Source organism: Dermacentor albipictus, chromosome 6 (assembly GCF_038994185.2).
Source record: "Dermacentor albipictus isolate Rhodes 1998 colony chromosome 6, USDA_Dalb.pri_finalv2, whole genome shotgun sequence".
Taxonomy (NCBI): Eukaryota; Metazoa; Arthropoda; class Arachnida; order Ixodida; family Ixodidae; genus Dermacentor; species Dermacentor albipictus.
The window spans coordinates 28,552,501-28,565,923 of record NC_091826.1 but is presented as its reverse complement, the minus strand read 5'-3'; the positions used below and the strand labels follow the sequence as shown (position 1 = coordinate 28,565,923).

Genomic DNA, 13,423 nt, shown 5'->3' with positions numbered 1-13,423 from the left:
CCCTCATCAAGATCTTACTAGTGGATTTTAGTTTTGGTTCATTTCCGTGTATTGATGCGAGAATGTATAACTAAAATTCATTCATTCATTCATTCATTCATTCATTCATTCATTCATTCATTCATTCATTCATTCATTCATTCATTCATCGTGCCTGAATGCCTACCGCGCTGCAATGACTAGATACCGGCCATTTCGTTCTTCGTGGCGTCCGAAAGGTGGGGCCACAAGCCAATGTGAAATAGGCTCCCTGATGGAAAAGGCGAATTTCGTGCCGTACAGCTACATATCTTTTGTCGTATCCGTGGCGGGACCGGTTGCCTCCGATCAGCGTCGTCTCACAGTATGTGGTGCGCCTGCGCAGTGAACCTATCGCGACGACGAATTGTACCTGCCTACTTTGGTGGAATTCTCGACGTGCCCCGACAACGTTGTTCCGCTTCATCTCGCGGCACCTGATGCAAACACGTAGCCTATTCGTCGTGCCACCTAGGCCTATATAGCCGCGCACGAGGATACCCCAAGTGCACCGCCGACGCTTTGCAGCAGCAGCTGTGGCAGCTGATCGACCCGATGCCGAATTCTACGCATTCTTTGTACACGTGCGAATCTTCGTCGCAGCTTAGACTTGGCCTCTTCCCTCCGATGAGCGTTTGTATCTGGCGCGGCCACGTCTTTCAGTCAATGTTACAGTGTTTATGTGCGTACTTTGGTGGAACTCTCGACGTGGCCTGACTCCGTTGATTGGCGTGCTCTTACGAGACTTGGCGTGGAAGTGTAAATGCGTAATCCGCTCGTTGTGATGCCAATTCAAGGATACGCAAGGATGCCACAAGTGCCTCGTCAACGCATGGAAGCTACGGTTGCGGCGTGTCGGCACCTTCTTCCAAGTTCCACGCATCTATTTAGTACAGGTTCGTGCTGGTTTCTTTAAAATCATTTTTCCTTAAGGTTGTAGCCACTGTTGTGGTCCTCCGCCCCATTATTGTCTGCAGCACTATGCCTTCCAATGCAGAGTTTCCTAAGCGACTGGTTCCAGAAAGCCTGTCTTGTAATAAGCTAGGTACTGTGGTTACTGACACTGTGTTTAAGTGCAGTGGCATACTAGATGAGCTCGGCTTTGAATACTGCACGAAATAGTATAAGCGTTTTCAGCACCCGGGCACTGTTCTTGAAGACATGAGGGGGAGACAGGACGGAACAAAAGAAATGTTCTCAAAGAACGTTGTTTAACTGCGGTGGGTATTCTCGCCTGAATGACATCGAGATAAAGGCGCTCCCATTATTCAAGGTGAAGATAGCACTGCAACAATGCAAGCCATTGTTGATGATATTGGCTGTCCTGATTCTCCCTGCTAGTTGGACTCCTTTCAATTTGCGGCACCGAGTTCCAAAGAGACATAAAATCTTCTCTCGCTTTTGTCGCCGTGAAAGGACGAGTGATATTGCTCGGAAGGCCTAAAAAAGCCCGCCTATGTGCACTGGTCGAACTGTTCTTTTCGGAAACCTCGACTTTGCTCTGTTTGTTACGTGCCATCCAATTCATCAGCAGGAAGGTCGGTTTTGAACGCGTTGGCTTTTAAACCCAGAAAGCAGGACCACCACTGCAGATCATAAAAATTAAGAGCAATCTGATCTTTTTTTTCTGGCCAAGGGAATGCATTCGCATCAAACACACAATCAAGTTTTGTTTTGAACTACGATTCAATTCGGATAATTACTTAACTAGTAATTGGTTAACCGAACTATATCGATTGGAGAAACATCTCTCCAGCGTTTCGAAAACAGCACTGTAGTCTCGCGCTTCAAGGCGTCCTGAAACACTTTTTATCAATGTCGCGAAATTCGTTTGAAGACAAAATAGAGTATTTCAGAAATACCCTGCAGCAAAAATTAGTACAATGCGCTCACTTTTATTTAGCACCACTTATTGGCAATCAAATATTGCTTTTCATCCTATGGTGCCTTGCACTGCGAAGGCTACTGCGTAGCGTGCCGTGCCCACTACACTCCGCCTACGGAACGTCCCTGTGACGTGCAGTTCACATTTCATTTTGGATGTTCACGCAGACGACACTACTTCCGTTTGCTATCCCTCAGCTTTACTCGCACAACTGATTTTGCATGGGGTCTTATCCATCTGCTGTGCTACAGTGTACTAGATAGCTATGCGCGGCTGTCTTTTCGCGCATCGAATGGCAAGTCGCAGATTTCCTTTCGCGCTGTCTTTACGGCAATCGCACGATTTCCGCGACTCGAATGAAACGTCGTCTGGATGTTCACTCATACGAGTGCTCTGGCATCGCACGCACGTCGGGCGACCGATTGACGTCACACGGCGTTCTCACGTTGAAAAATTTCCTAACGTAACGAGCTCCGACCATAGCGTGACGACACGCCTCAAAGGTGCGCAGCTCGGGAAGCAGACGACCGTTTCTAGCCGTGTGTTGGCGCTCGGACCGGCTCACCACGCGTCTGGAGTCACGTCACTCATAGAGACCAATCAGAGCGCGCGGTTGTCGTCATCGGGCAGCAGCGAGCTCAGTGAGCGGGCTCACGACGCCTTATCGCCGTGGCCGCGGTATCCACGCTACGTCGCAGACGCAGCTGCATGCAACTGTAGGACGTTTGCTATGTATATAACAGGGATAGAGTGCGCGTTCGCGCCCGTGTACTGTACAGTAGCGACCAATTTGAAGGTGATCGCGCGAGCATCGACCGGCGGGCCTTCCAAGCAGCATAGCGGGCGATTTCGGAACTGCGAAGATAAAAATTGCGCTGCCTTCTTCCCCCATTATGATCTTCCAGGCTGCAACCATCACCCCCAAGACCAACTCGCCACATTTTTGTGTTTGTTTCCCTTTCATGGCAATGATCTGTGTGCGTCGCTTCGTCATGCATATCTTGGCTAACGATGACGCCTCTGTGCAAAAGCTCATAACGCAATCGAAATGAATTCGCAGGTTATGCCGTGAACGGTGACGGGAGTGACAGCTTCTCAGGGAACACCAAAAGAGAGAGAGGGGAGCTATCTGATGTTTCCCTCTCGACCGACGGTGATGACGTAACGTGGCGCTGCTCCTAGTTTTGGTCGCCGCTCGAGCGATCACCTTCAAATTGATCGCGACTGTACTGCAGCAGTCTGGCTGTTCTACGTGGAGCGGACCGGCTTGGTCCTTTACCAGCTCGACAGACGAATAGTAGCCACATGCAACTTCGGCATTTCTGAAGCACTGTCGATAGCCCACTAGCCAGCGATGTGTGCCAAGGTGTCTACGAGGAGCGCTCAGGAGGGAGCGGACGCTGGCAAGCGCATGTGTGGTCTTACCTTAGGTTTCGCGTGGTTCAAGTGTAGTTTGAGTATTCAAAGGTCATCGAAGTTAGTCTGACCAAATGGCTTCCGATAGGGACAAGCCGTGTTGCCAAAGAATCGTTCCTATACGTGAGTGGCCGTGATCGAGTGCGAGCAGTTGGTAGTCGGCTTCATCCGGAAGTACGTTATTCTGACCGAAATTCGAAAGCAGATTTTCACCAACTTCAGCCCGTTCAATACACAGTACACAGTAAACATACACAGTAGCAGTAGAAAGAAGCGCTTTGATGGAAACAGCCTTCTTGTTCGATGCGAGCTATCGGCAAAAAGCAGCCGCCTGTGGGAATATGCTAAATGACAAAATATGGCAGCATCGAAAAAAAAAAGTTAGGAGCAGGCTTCTCTTGAAAAGAGTGAGAAAAATATTACTTCGCGCTGCGCTTGTGGGCTTAATAAGCACCTCTTATCAAATATAGTACTTTGGACTTTCTATCGTAATAAAGACCAGATCTGGTATTTTCCATAGTCGGATGGCTGCCAGATTAAGGCACGTCGTGCTGGCAGCAGCAATGTGTATATTTTAAGTCGAAGATTTACGTCCGAGCGTTCTCCTACAACTAATCAGCTTTCCTGGGCTGCTGCATATCTGTTACCCCATGTCTCCCTTCTTCTGTCGAGTGCAGCTCCTCGCTTTTTGAGGAACACCGTTATCTAGTTCACTACCACGTCCATAGCTGTCTCCTCAACCCGATAAGATTTTCCCACATTTATTTAAGCTTATTATGCATTTGATTTGTGATTCTTTGTGTGATATAGTCAATGTCACTTTTGCGGGGCGCTCTCCTGATGATTTATTAATGTGATCTGTGGTTATACCAATGTATAAAAAGAGTGATAAGTTAAGCTATCATGAATTATCCGTATATATTTATTACTCGTTCAGTTAAAATACTTCAATATTTGTTTGTTAGGTGTCTCAGTTCTTATCGAAACAACTTCAATATGGTAAGATCATGCCGACTTTCTTTTCGCCGAGGAAGCTCCAGTGATCATGCCTTAATTTTCTTTGGCAAACTTAATTAAACATTATATTAACAGCGGCAATTTTGCTAGTCCACATTTTTCGAAAACAAAATAGTTTGCATAGATTTTGGTGTATGGGTATATAACTCCTGGTGTGCAAAATTAATCGTGGATGCCCCCGCCCCCCCCCCTACAGTATGTGTCACAATTATATCGTGGTTCTGGCACGTAAGACCTCGCAAATAATTTTATTTTCTTGCGACCTTCGTGCCAATGCCAGTGTTGTTGCTGTTTTAGTACGAGTCGAGTCATCCCCAAGAAAATGTTCTCAAATGTCCCTAGAAAGTTGCGATTGTTATGCGTAGCGACACCCTCCCTTGCAGTTTATCATTCATTCGAGGGAACGAGACACGCCTTGAGCAAACTTCACTTTTGACGGTTACGAAATCTTCGAAGAATTCGAGATGATCCAAATGAATCCGGAGTCACACCCCATTTCGGTGTGCGTCATAATCATATCGCGGTTTTGGCACGCGAAACCACAGAATTCTATTTTTTTTTTGTTCATTTAGCGGTTCCGAAATCATCATTAAAATGTGCCTGCAAAAGCCCCGTGTTTACTCGGCCTGGAGGACATTAGGCCTCCTCGTGGCGTTTATTGCTATAGGCGGGCATTGGTCATAAAACTTCCTTTCACTTCAGTTTTTATTCTCGTAAAAACTACAGTACATTGCAAAACGTACATATATATTAACCAAGATTCCTACACGTTCTTTTGTCATTAATAAAGGTCTCCCTCCCTCCCTCCCTCTCCCTCCCTCTCTCTCTCTGTCTCTCGTAGTCAAGACCACTGAGTCAAGACTGAGAGCGCGAGCGCTGCCGTTAGTACATAACTCATAGGTAGACGTCTGTCTATCCACACGACATCGTGGGGCTCTGCGGGAAATCGTTATCCGTACGAGACGAAGGCTGCGCGGAGAGCGGCTAGCGTAAACGGTGCGCGAACATGTTAGGTTCAGTTAGTTCATCCCGTCCCCGCGGTGTGCCAGTCTACCGACACAAGGGCTTCAATGACCCTAACCGCGCCTGAAACGACTATGCCGCCTTGCCAGTACACGCTTCGGTCACGTCTGAGTGTTCGTCGTGGTTGCGGTCGGTAACTGTTCTCACCACTTCGTGACTGAGTTTGGCACGCTGTACAAGCGTGGTTGTTCACATCTGCGCTAAAAGATGGCGTGGCCGTCGCATATTACATATAGCCACTTCCGGTTGACCCTCGCGCCGTCGTACAAATGGGCAATCTAAAAAAATTCTACGTGGTGAGAGTAGTCATTTTATTCAGAAACATATATATATATATATATATATATATATATATATATATATATATATATATATATATATATATATATATATATATATATATATATATACAAAGTGCATTAACCACAATGAGTAGGATAAAGTAGGCCTTAAAGTATACAGTCAGGAACTATGTATAGACTCAATGACAGAAAATTTAATTGGGTATTCGAAAAGTAGGCTAACGAATTCTTTTGCAATTGATTAATGCAATATTTGGTCCGACCCGAAGGAAATGAGTGTTTGTACAGATAAAAAGAAATCTGCGGTTAACTTGGTGCAATTGGTTGAGAATTGGTAATGAGATGCGATCTAACGTAGCAAAGCTAGTCGATGAAACGTGATAACCTTGGGATGCGGAAACGAAACGGCACATTTACAATTAAAATTTTAGATAATAAGATCGTGACAAAGTATTCGCAAATCTTTTGCACAAATAAAGTTCTGGGGGTAAGACGATGAGCTTGACTCTTCGTGTGAATGCAAAAAGAGGTGTGTTCTTCTTTTCTTTTCTTCTGCATTATTTTTTTATATCGCCGTTACCTTATCACCATGCTTAACAACTCTGCTAGAACAAACTTTTCGTCAGGCAAAACTATTTCTGTATTAAAATATTTGTAAAATGCAGAAATGTTTTCCTAGACAACCATATAATTGATGCGAAAGAAATTTGTTGAAATCAAGTAGAAATTTGTAATTATACTGACCGTTTGCATAATAACATTGATGCGAGGTGTGAAGATCTTTAATAAAAAGTGCCGAAGAATTGTAGGAAAGAAAGTCCAAGGAGACATTTTTACAAATTCATAACTGTGCACCAAATACAAATATAGCACTTCTCCACACTTCATTTGAGGGAACATCAAAAGCGGACAGATTTTTTTATATAGGTTTGCAGTTTACGTGAAGCTGTTGCCGTGCTTGCGACGGTTTTGAAAAATCTCTACGAGCAAATTAGTGGCATATACGACAGAGTGTTGCACTGTACAGTGGTTTTGTTCATATTAGGTGTCTGAATGGGTTCAGTTGTCAGAACTCTTTCTTTATTGATGATTTAGAATGCTAAATCTACTAGTGCAGACCTTTGATTTTTTTTTCACTTTGCAGTATTCAAGGTTTTTTGTATAAACAATGATCACCTAAATAACAATTTCACTCTAAACAGTCACTATGTATGGCTCTTACATATCAATGCAACGAACCTCATCAAAATATACGTAGTGTTTGCCGAGAAAAAAGATTTCTCCGTCCCCATGTACAGTGAAACCTTGTTATAACGAAAGCGGATATAACGAAGTAATGTACCTGACGAACAAAGCGCGGTAAATTCTTATTGAAATCATTATAGAGATTCCTAGCACAGTACGTGCAATAATGGAAATAAAGAAGTAACAATGGCTCTCCCTTCAGCTTCGTTATAGCGAGGTTTTACTGTACTTAGATTGAGGTGCTTGAGGTAAAGCTTCGCTCTAACGCATATAACCACGCACAGTGTCGAGAAGGGTGATAAAGCACACATTTGAAAGTGAAGGCACGTATCGTTCTTGCGATGTTTCATCGTGAGCGACACTGTTGGTAAGGACATGAAGGTGCGAACAGAGTGAATGTGAGGAAACTATGAGAGTGCTCATGGCAAACGCGTTCCGCTTATGTCCGCAGTATCAGCTGCACGAAGCATCTGCGGCGAGGTACGCCTTGTGTTCGGCGTGCTTCCGAGCCGCTGCGGCTCTCAGCAGTCGCGATCGTCGCCTGTGGTGCTTGAACCATAGCGCTGTACAGGTGGCTGCTAAGCCTAACGTGGCGGTCGCAACGATGCAAACGATGATGGCGATCGTAGTCATCATGGGAGGCACCCTGGGTGTGCTTTCCGCCGTCGAGGCGTGCTCTGCGCAGAAACAGAATGTACAGTGAAGATTAGTGAATTTCTGAGAACTGTGGCAAGAAAAACAGGCAATATGAATTGTAGTTCACACTAGCCAAAATTACTTCCTTGTTTTGTTTCAAATTACACACGGTATACCAAGCAATAACGGTTGCCGGGATTCTCAGATGATCTTCACGATCGAACTCGAAGGTATCACCCCAAATAAGAGAGGATGCTTTATTGGGAATCGACAAATGGACAATTAGAACTGACGCCACCACTAGAACGTATCCTTTCCTTTATGATGTTTGTCGCAGACTCAAGGAATCACGCCAAAACAATTTAGGCATTTATGATTCTCTGTTAAATTCGAACGAATTCGACGGTCAGACGTCTTAGAGATTGGGTTGTATCTTTTACTAAATTCTAGGTTGAGTATTGACTTTCGTTACCGTAACACATTATTCTTCTCCCAGCAGAAGATAACAAATCGGATGCCTTTCTTAGGGTAGACCGCTTGCAACTTTTTTAATGCTGTCTCCTCTGTTTTTTTTCCATTCCGTCTGCGCGCTAAATCTACAATTATACAGCATTACTTAGATGCCACATTTCCACTCAGAGTTCATTCAAAGCTGTAGTTCTAAAGATTCGAACGGATGCAGGAACTTCCTAACACATGCACTGCGCATTAATGAATGCTATCACAATAGAGGGTATTATGTTTATCAAACGTTGCCCTACAACTTCCCGAGGTAACTAAACGTGTGCATATATAATATGTGTGTTCTGATGTTTGAGGACATTTCTTTTTTTGAACTCTCGTTCACTGTCCTGTTAACTGTCTCTGTGTGTAGTAAAAGTTCTAGTGCGCGTTTACTAATTTAATAAATGTTACTTAAACTGTTATTATTGCCCTTAGTGCTTTGTATTCTTCACTCCGTGCTAAAATTCCTCACTGTGGCGTTACCACTATCACCACAGGCGATGACGGCCGATGGAATCACCTCCACCATGCCCGAGTGTACGGTAACAAAATAGATTTCATTTTTACAGCGAAACTATCTATGGCTAGAATATGGGGAACAGTTTTCATGCGTGGGCCGACCCCGAAGATAGTGCAATGCCGGCCCAACCCTCAGTGGAGGTGAAACGGGTATTAAGCACTCCCCATACGTGGGCCGATCCCAAAGATAGTGCAATGTCGGGCCGACCGGCGGCGGAGGCGCAGTTCGCCATTAAGATGCCCACATTCACAGCTTCGCTGGTCGTCCTTGTTCATAGAGTGGAAGGGCACGTAGTTTTTTTTTGTTGAAGATCAACTCGCTGCCATTATCCGTTCTTTTATCTGTCTCACGTTGTCACCTTCTTTTTTTTCGCGCCAGTACTCCATAATTGAATTTTGATCTGTTCCCACAACATATTTTTGTTAGGTAAATGATTAATTGATCTCGCGTACCTTCCCGTTCTCTGACAGTTTGGGCAGGCGCCAGGGTCCTGACGTAAGTGGCGAACGCGTTCGCTTCCGGTTCTAGCCGCGCCACCACCAGGTAGTCCGTGGCCGGTTTCAGACCCGTCAGGAACTGCGGGTCACCGCCGGCGCCGGTTGCGCTGCCAGACTGGGTCGCGACCCAGAAGCCCCGCACCGACCGGTTACCCGCCGTCGCATCGAACAGCTCGATGCGCAACCGGGCCTTCGCCGCTCCGTGGTCGTCGCCGCCACTCCTGGCATGACCGCGTCGGCGCGACGCACACGTGACTGAGAAAGACGTATCCGTGTAGTTGCCCACCACGCATTCGAGGCTGGACGCTCGCTCACCTGCGACATGGGTATATAAGCAACGGTAGATTGCTTATCAGAACGGCACGCAGAAATCTTTATCAATGTGGGATGCCTTTTTTTTGAGCCAGCAATTGTGCCGAGCTTAACTCGTGACACCTCACTCGAGACTCTAATCTATGCCCACACTGTGGAGAGGTAGCTAACCTCTACCACATGGTGTGGGCTTGCCAATTTAATCCCACAGTTGACCCCATTCCAAATCCCTCAAAAGAGTAGTGGGAGGCTATTCTGCTCAGCGATGATCCTGACCGTCAGCACTGGCTGGTGGGGAGGGCCAGCGCAGCAGCAGTAACCAGTGGGCTACCGGAATAGGCGGCCCACCCACGAGTTCTACGAATGTTCTGCAAATAAAGATGTTTTCAATCAATCAATCACAAGGAAGTACGAAGCTAGATATTACGTTAGTAAGCGGCTGCATAGGATAAGATAGGAATAAACTTGATTTGTCCAACGCTTATTGCTGTTGGTGCCCGGGGCTAGGCTGCCAGAGGTCCATCGCCCGAGGCTAAACATTCCGGGATCCTCGGCAGTGGCTCTGGCCCGCTGGGCGGCCCACTCCTGGTCTTCGGGTGCCTCACTGAGGAGGGCGGCTTGCCATCTCTCAGCTGTATAGCATTATTTTTTTTTTCAATGTTTTGTTTTCGTTTTTCTGCAAAAGCAGTCGCAGGCAGAAAAGTAGCCAGAAAAGTAGAAAAGTAGTCATCTGGTCGTAAGAAAGCTATCTCGAACTTTGCTGCAAAAAGAGCGCGGGGTCACTAGCGCAAGTGAGATATCACGACTTTCGCGACATTTTTGCGTATTTCCGCAAGTGAAACAGCTCCTAGAACCTACTGCGTGCTTGTTCGTCCCCAATGATTGCAGTGCGATTGTTCGTCATTGCTAAAGAATCGCCCAGTGTTGAGCCGAAGTTTTCAAATGCTATTACATCGCGTGAGGTTGGTGTGCCAGCTTCAACGGTCCGCCATGGTTAAGAGCCTGTCATATTGCACACTCACTGCGTTACCAAGCCATCACCCATAGCCAGAATGCTGCAACTCGAACTGAGTTATCTACTGATGTAGCTTGGTGTTTGTTGAAAACAAACATTCGCAAATTGTTTGGTGAGTGCTACGCCTACTGTTGTGGACTAGGACAGGATGATGCTGATGATGACGACATCTTCCATCTTGTACCAAGGACACTTTTAGTCTCCATTTCACCACAAGATGGGGGATGTCGTCACCATGTCATCATCATTGTGTCGTCATCATTAGCATCATCCTACGTCCACAGCAGTACGCGTGGCACTCACCAAACCGTGTTCTTGCATACACTTGCTTTCTTTTGCCCACTCCTATATATATAATCCCAGCTGATATTCTGTTTTCATATCACCGCTTAATAACCTGCCGTTCACGCCTGCACTGGCCATTTGCTCGGCGTCCATACTGTTGTGCTAGTAGACCACTCGCTAGCTCTTCTGTGCATTAAGTGACTTTACGAACTTGACTTCAGTAAATTTAATATCAACTACTCCAGTTTGCTTTCCAATCCACACCGATCATTGCGCTACCCTCATCCATGTGTCGGAGCGTGAGCTTTAGCTGCCGAAGCTTTCTTTTTCTGTCCCCCATGTTACAGCTCCGTAGGCTAGCGCTGGTTGTATGCACCTAATGTTTTTTTCTTCTTTTAAGTATAACGGTAAGCTGCAGGCCATCGCTAGGTTGTCCCTGACCTATGCTCTCCAGCTCATAATTTTGGAAACTTGCATTTGATGAAGATGCTTCTTAGTACTTCGTTTATATCTGTCCGGGGTGTTCTGCTCTTTCGGTAACAGAAATTGTAAAGGTGCCCCGTGACATGTAGCATAATTCTATTTATTCGGGTGCAATAATTTCAGCTGTAGACGTTATCTGCAAAATAAACAAATAAAAGCGAATATCTAATTAACGAATTTAACTAATTGACATTTACGCCTATTATATTACGCTGCGTATTGCAATTTAGAAGTTGCATCGGTGACTTTTAAAGACATATCCACTGCGAACTAATCCTGAGGATGAAAATAATTACGACATGTGCAGGTTTGGAACGAAATGCATTGGTGTTCCAGTAACTTTCGAGCTTTAACGCATAAAAAGACGTTTGGGCAAAAAAGTAAACCAAATAATAGCGTATTTTTACGGTAACTTTGAGTGCGCTTATCTCGAAACTGGTGCTAGTTTCGAAATTCGTTCCAAGGGATGCGCCTTGCAAAATCACCGGCTTCGATTTGTGTATTGCAATCTGTGCGTCAAAGCAGTTAGTTTAAAATTTATTTACTGAAACTTTGTTATTTAACCAATTATGTGTATTTATTTTCAGTGTAAATAATCCATACCTCTTCCAGTATTCCAGCTCAATAAGTAGATTTGTGCTAAGTCCAACGGGTGATTTCTTAAAAATTCTGTGAACTTGAAATTAAACGTCTGGCATATTGTTCCACAGCTTCTTGGGATCGACACAATGACGGTCGATTTGAAATTCTTATTCTCCTACTAGCCTATTTACATTATCTTAGCAGTTTAGATGTTTTTTTTTTCGTGCCTACTACAGACTTGCATGTTGGTAAACGTCCTCATTCATCTTTTGCAATGCATTTAGAGTGTTGCTCAGCAGGACAATGTCATCTTCCCCTCGCAGGTAGTTGAGGTGCTGCCCCTTCAGCATCGCACCAACTCCTTCCCAGTCTATCAGGTTAAATACTTATGTTTACGCATGCAGTGACTAGGAGCTGAGAGATTGTGCTTCCTCGCCCGACACATGATGCCTAAATGGCAACATCGAAGGTGTTGAGTACGTACTGATTCGATTCGATCGAATAAAATCTTACGCCTCAACTGGAACCGGTGTCTGCAAGGCTCTCGCTGCGTGCCCACGCTATTCCTCGCCCAGCAGAGGAGAGTCGCGTGAAACAGGTGCGCGTCGACCAGCACTTCCAGTCGGTTCGAGTCCTGCACTTCCGGTTGCCGGTCTTCGAAGTCCGCCTCCTCGGCTCCGGTGGCGCCCTCTCTCCGCGTCACGTGACGCCTCTTCCCTGTGTCGTCCTCGGCGATCCAGAAGAAGCGCAGTCCTTCGCTGGGATCCGCGCTCACGTCGCAGGTCACGTTCAGTGGCTCGTTGGGCCGCGCCGATAGGAGCGTTTCGCGTCGTACGCCGCACCGGGGCGCGTCTGCAGCGATACACAGCCAGTGAAGCATGTTAGGCTTAGAAATGCGTTGAACTTGGTTGGTTGGATACACATTCGCTTTTCATATCGTGGTGCAAACTAAACTACAACAAGTGCACAAAAATTACAAACAAGCAAGCATTGGCTGACAACCACTCGTTTTCTTCGTCCTTCTATTTTGAGGAAACAACTTTTCATACAAGCGCGGGCCTCTGCTTTAGCTATTATCCACGCCCATTTACAGCTGCACATGACGAACAATAACCAGCCGCGTTCGTAATGCATTATGTCGCTACCTAGAAGTGTCATGGACATTTGGCTTACGCATTTATCACCATGTTTATTTACAACATAAGCTTCCGTAGTATCTCTGGACTTGACATCTCTGTCCCGAAGCAAGGCTGTGGAATCGCATGTAACAAAGCTTCGAACGCAAGGTTCCCGCAACGTGCTTTGGCGTTGAGGAGCCGCAAGTGTGCAAATTTGGTAAAGGCACCCCCTTGACACGAAGCGCTTGTACGGATGTTGCATTCAACTTTTCTAGATTGCTTCAGCGCACTGTACACATTTAGGTGGAGCAGCGAGGCCTCTGAGACAGGCATTCTTTTCCGAAAATTGACCTGGACGCCCATCATCACAGTACTTGTCTTAGGTCGCCCCCTTTTCCCATTGGCCAGTGCTGGGGTGCGTGCCACACGCGAGGAAGTGCTTATGAAAAAAAAAAAATACAAGGCCCGAAACAAAAGCGAAATACTTCACTTGAAGAAATCATAGTTCTTCCTACAAGGCAGTTCGGCGCGTAACTAGTTGTTTAAGCCATAAATTTTGGCGAGC

The 13,423-nt window shown here is 45.8% G+C and overlaps 2 protein-coding genes across 3 annotated transcripts in view; one reads left to right on the top strand and one right to left on the bottom strand.

Moving 5' to 3' along the window:
- The first annotated feature begins 252 nt into the window (after nucleotides 1-252).
- Nucleotides 253-13,423, top strand: part of LOC135905091 (A.superbus venom factor 1-like) — a 312,000-nt gene continuing 298,829 nt past the window's right edge. For both annotated transcript variants that reach the window (XM_065436075.1, XM_065436074.1), the window contains exon 1: nucleotides 253-914. The gene's annotated coding sequence lies outside the window, so the exon portion shown is untranslated. The remainder of the gene's footprint in view (nucleotides 915-13,423) is intronic.
- LOC135905092 (uncharacterized) overlaps nucleotides 5,869-13,423 on the bottom strand; it is a 101,801-nt gene continuing 94,246 nt past the window's right edge. Inside the window, exons 7-9 of the mRNA XM_065436076.1 lie at nucleotides 12,254-12,592; nucleotides 9,019-9,378; nucleotides 5,869-7,583 (exon numbers count right to left, since the gene is read on the bottom strand). Of these exons, the coding sequence (XP_065292148.1) occupies nucleotides 7,360-7,583; nucleotides 9,019-9,378; nucleotides 12,254-12,592 (923 nt within the window). The 3' untranslated portion in view covers nucleotides 5,869-7,359. The remainder of the gene's footprint in view (nucleotides 7,584-9,018; nucleotides 9,379-12,253; nucleotides 12,593-13,423) is intronic.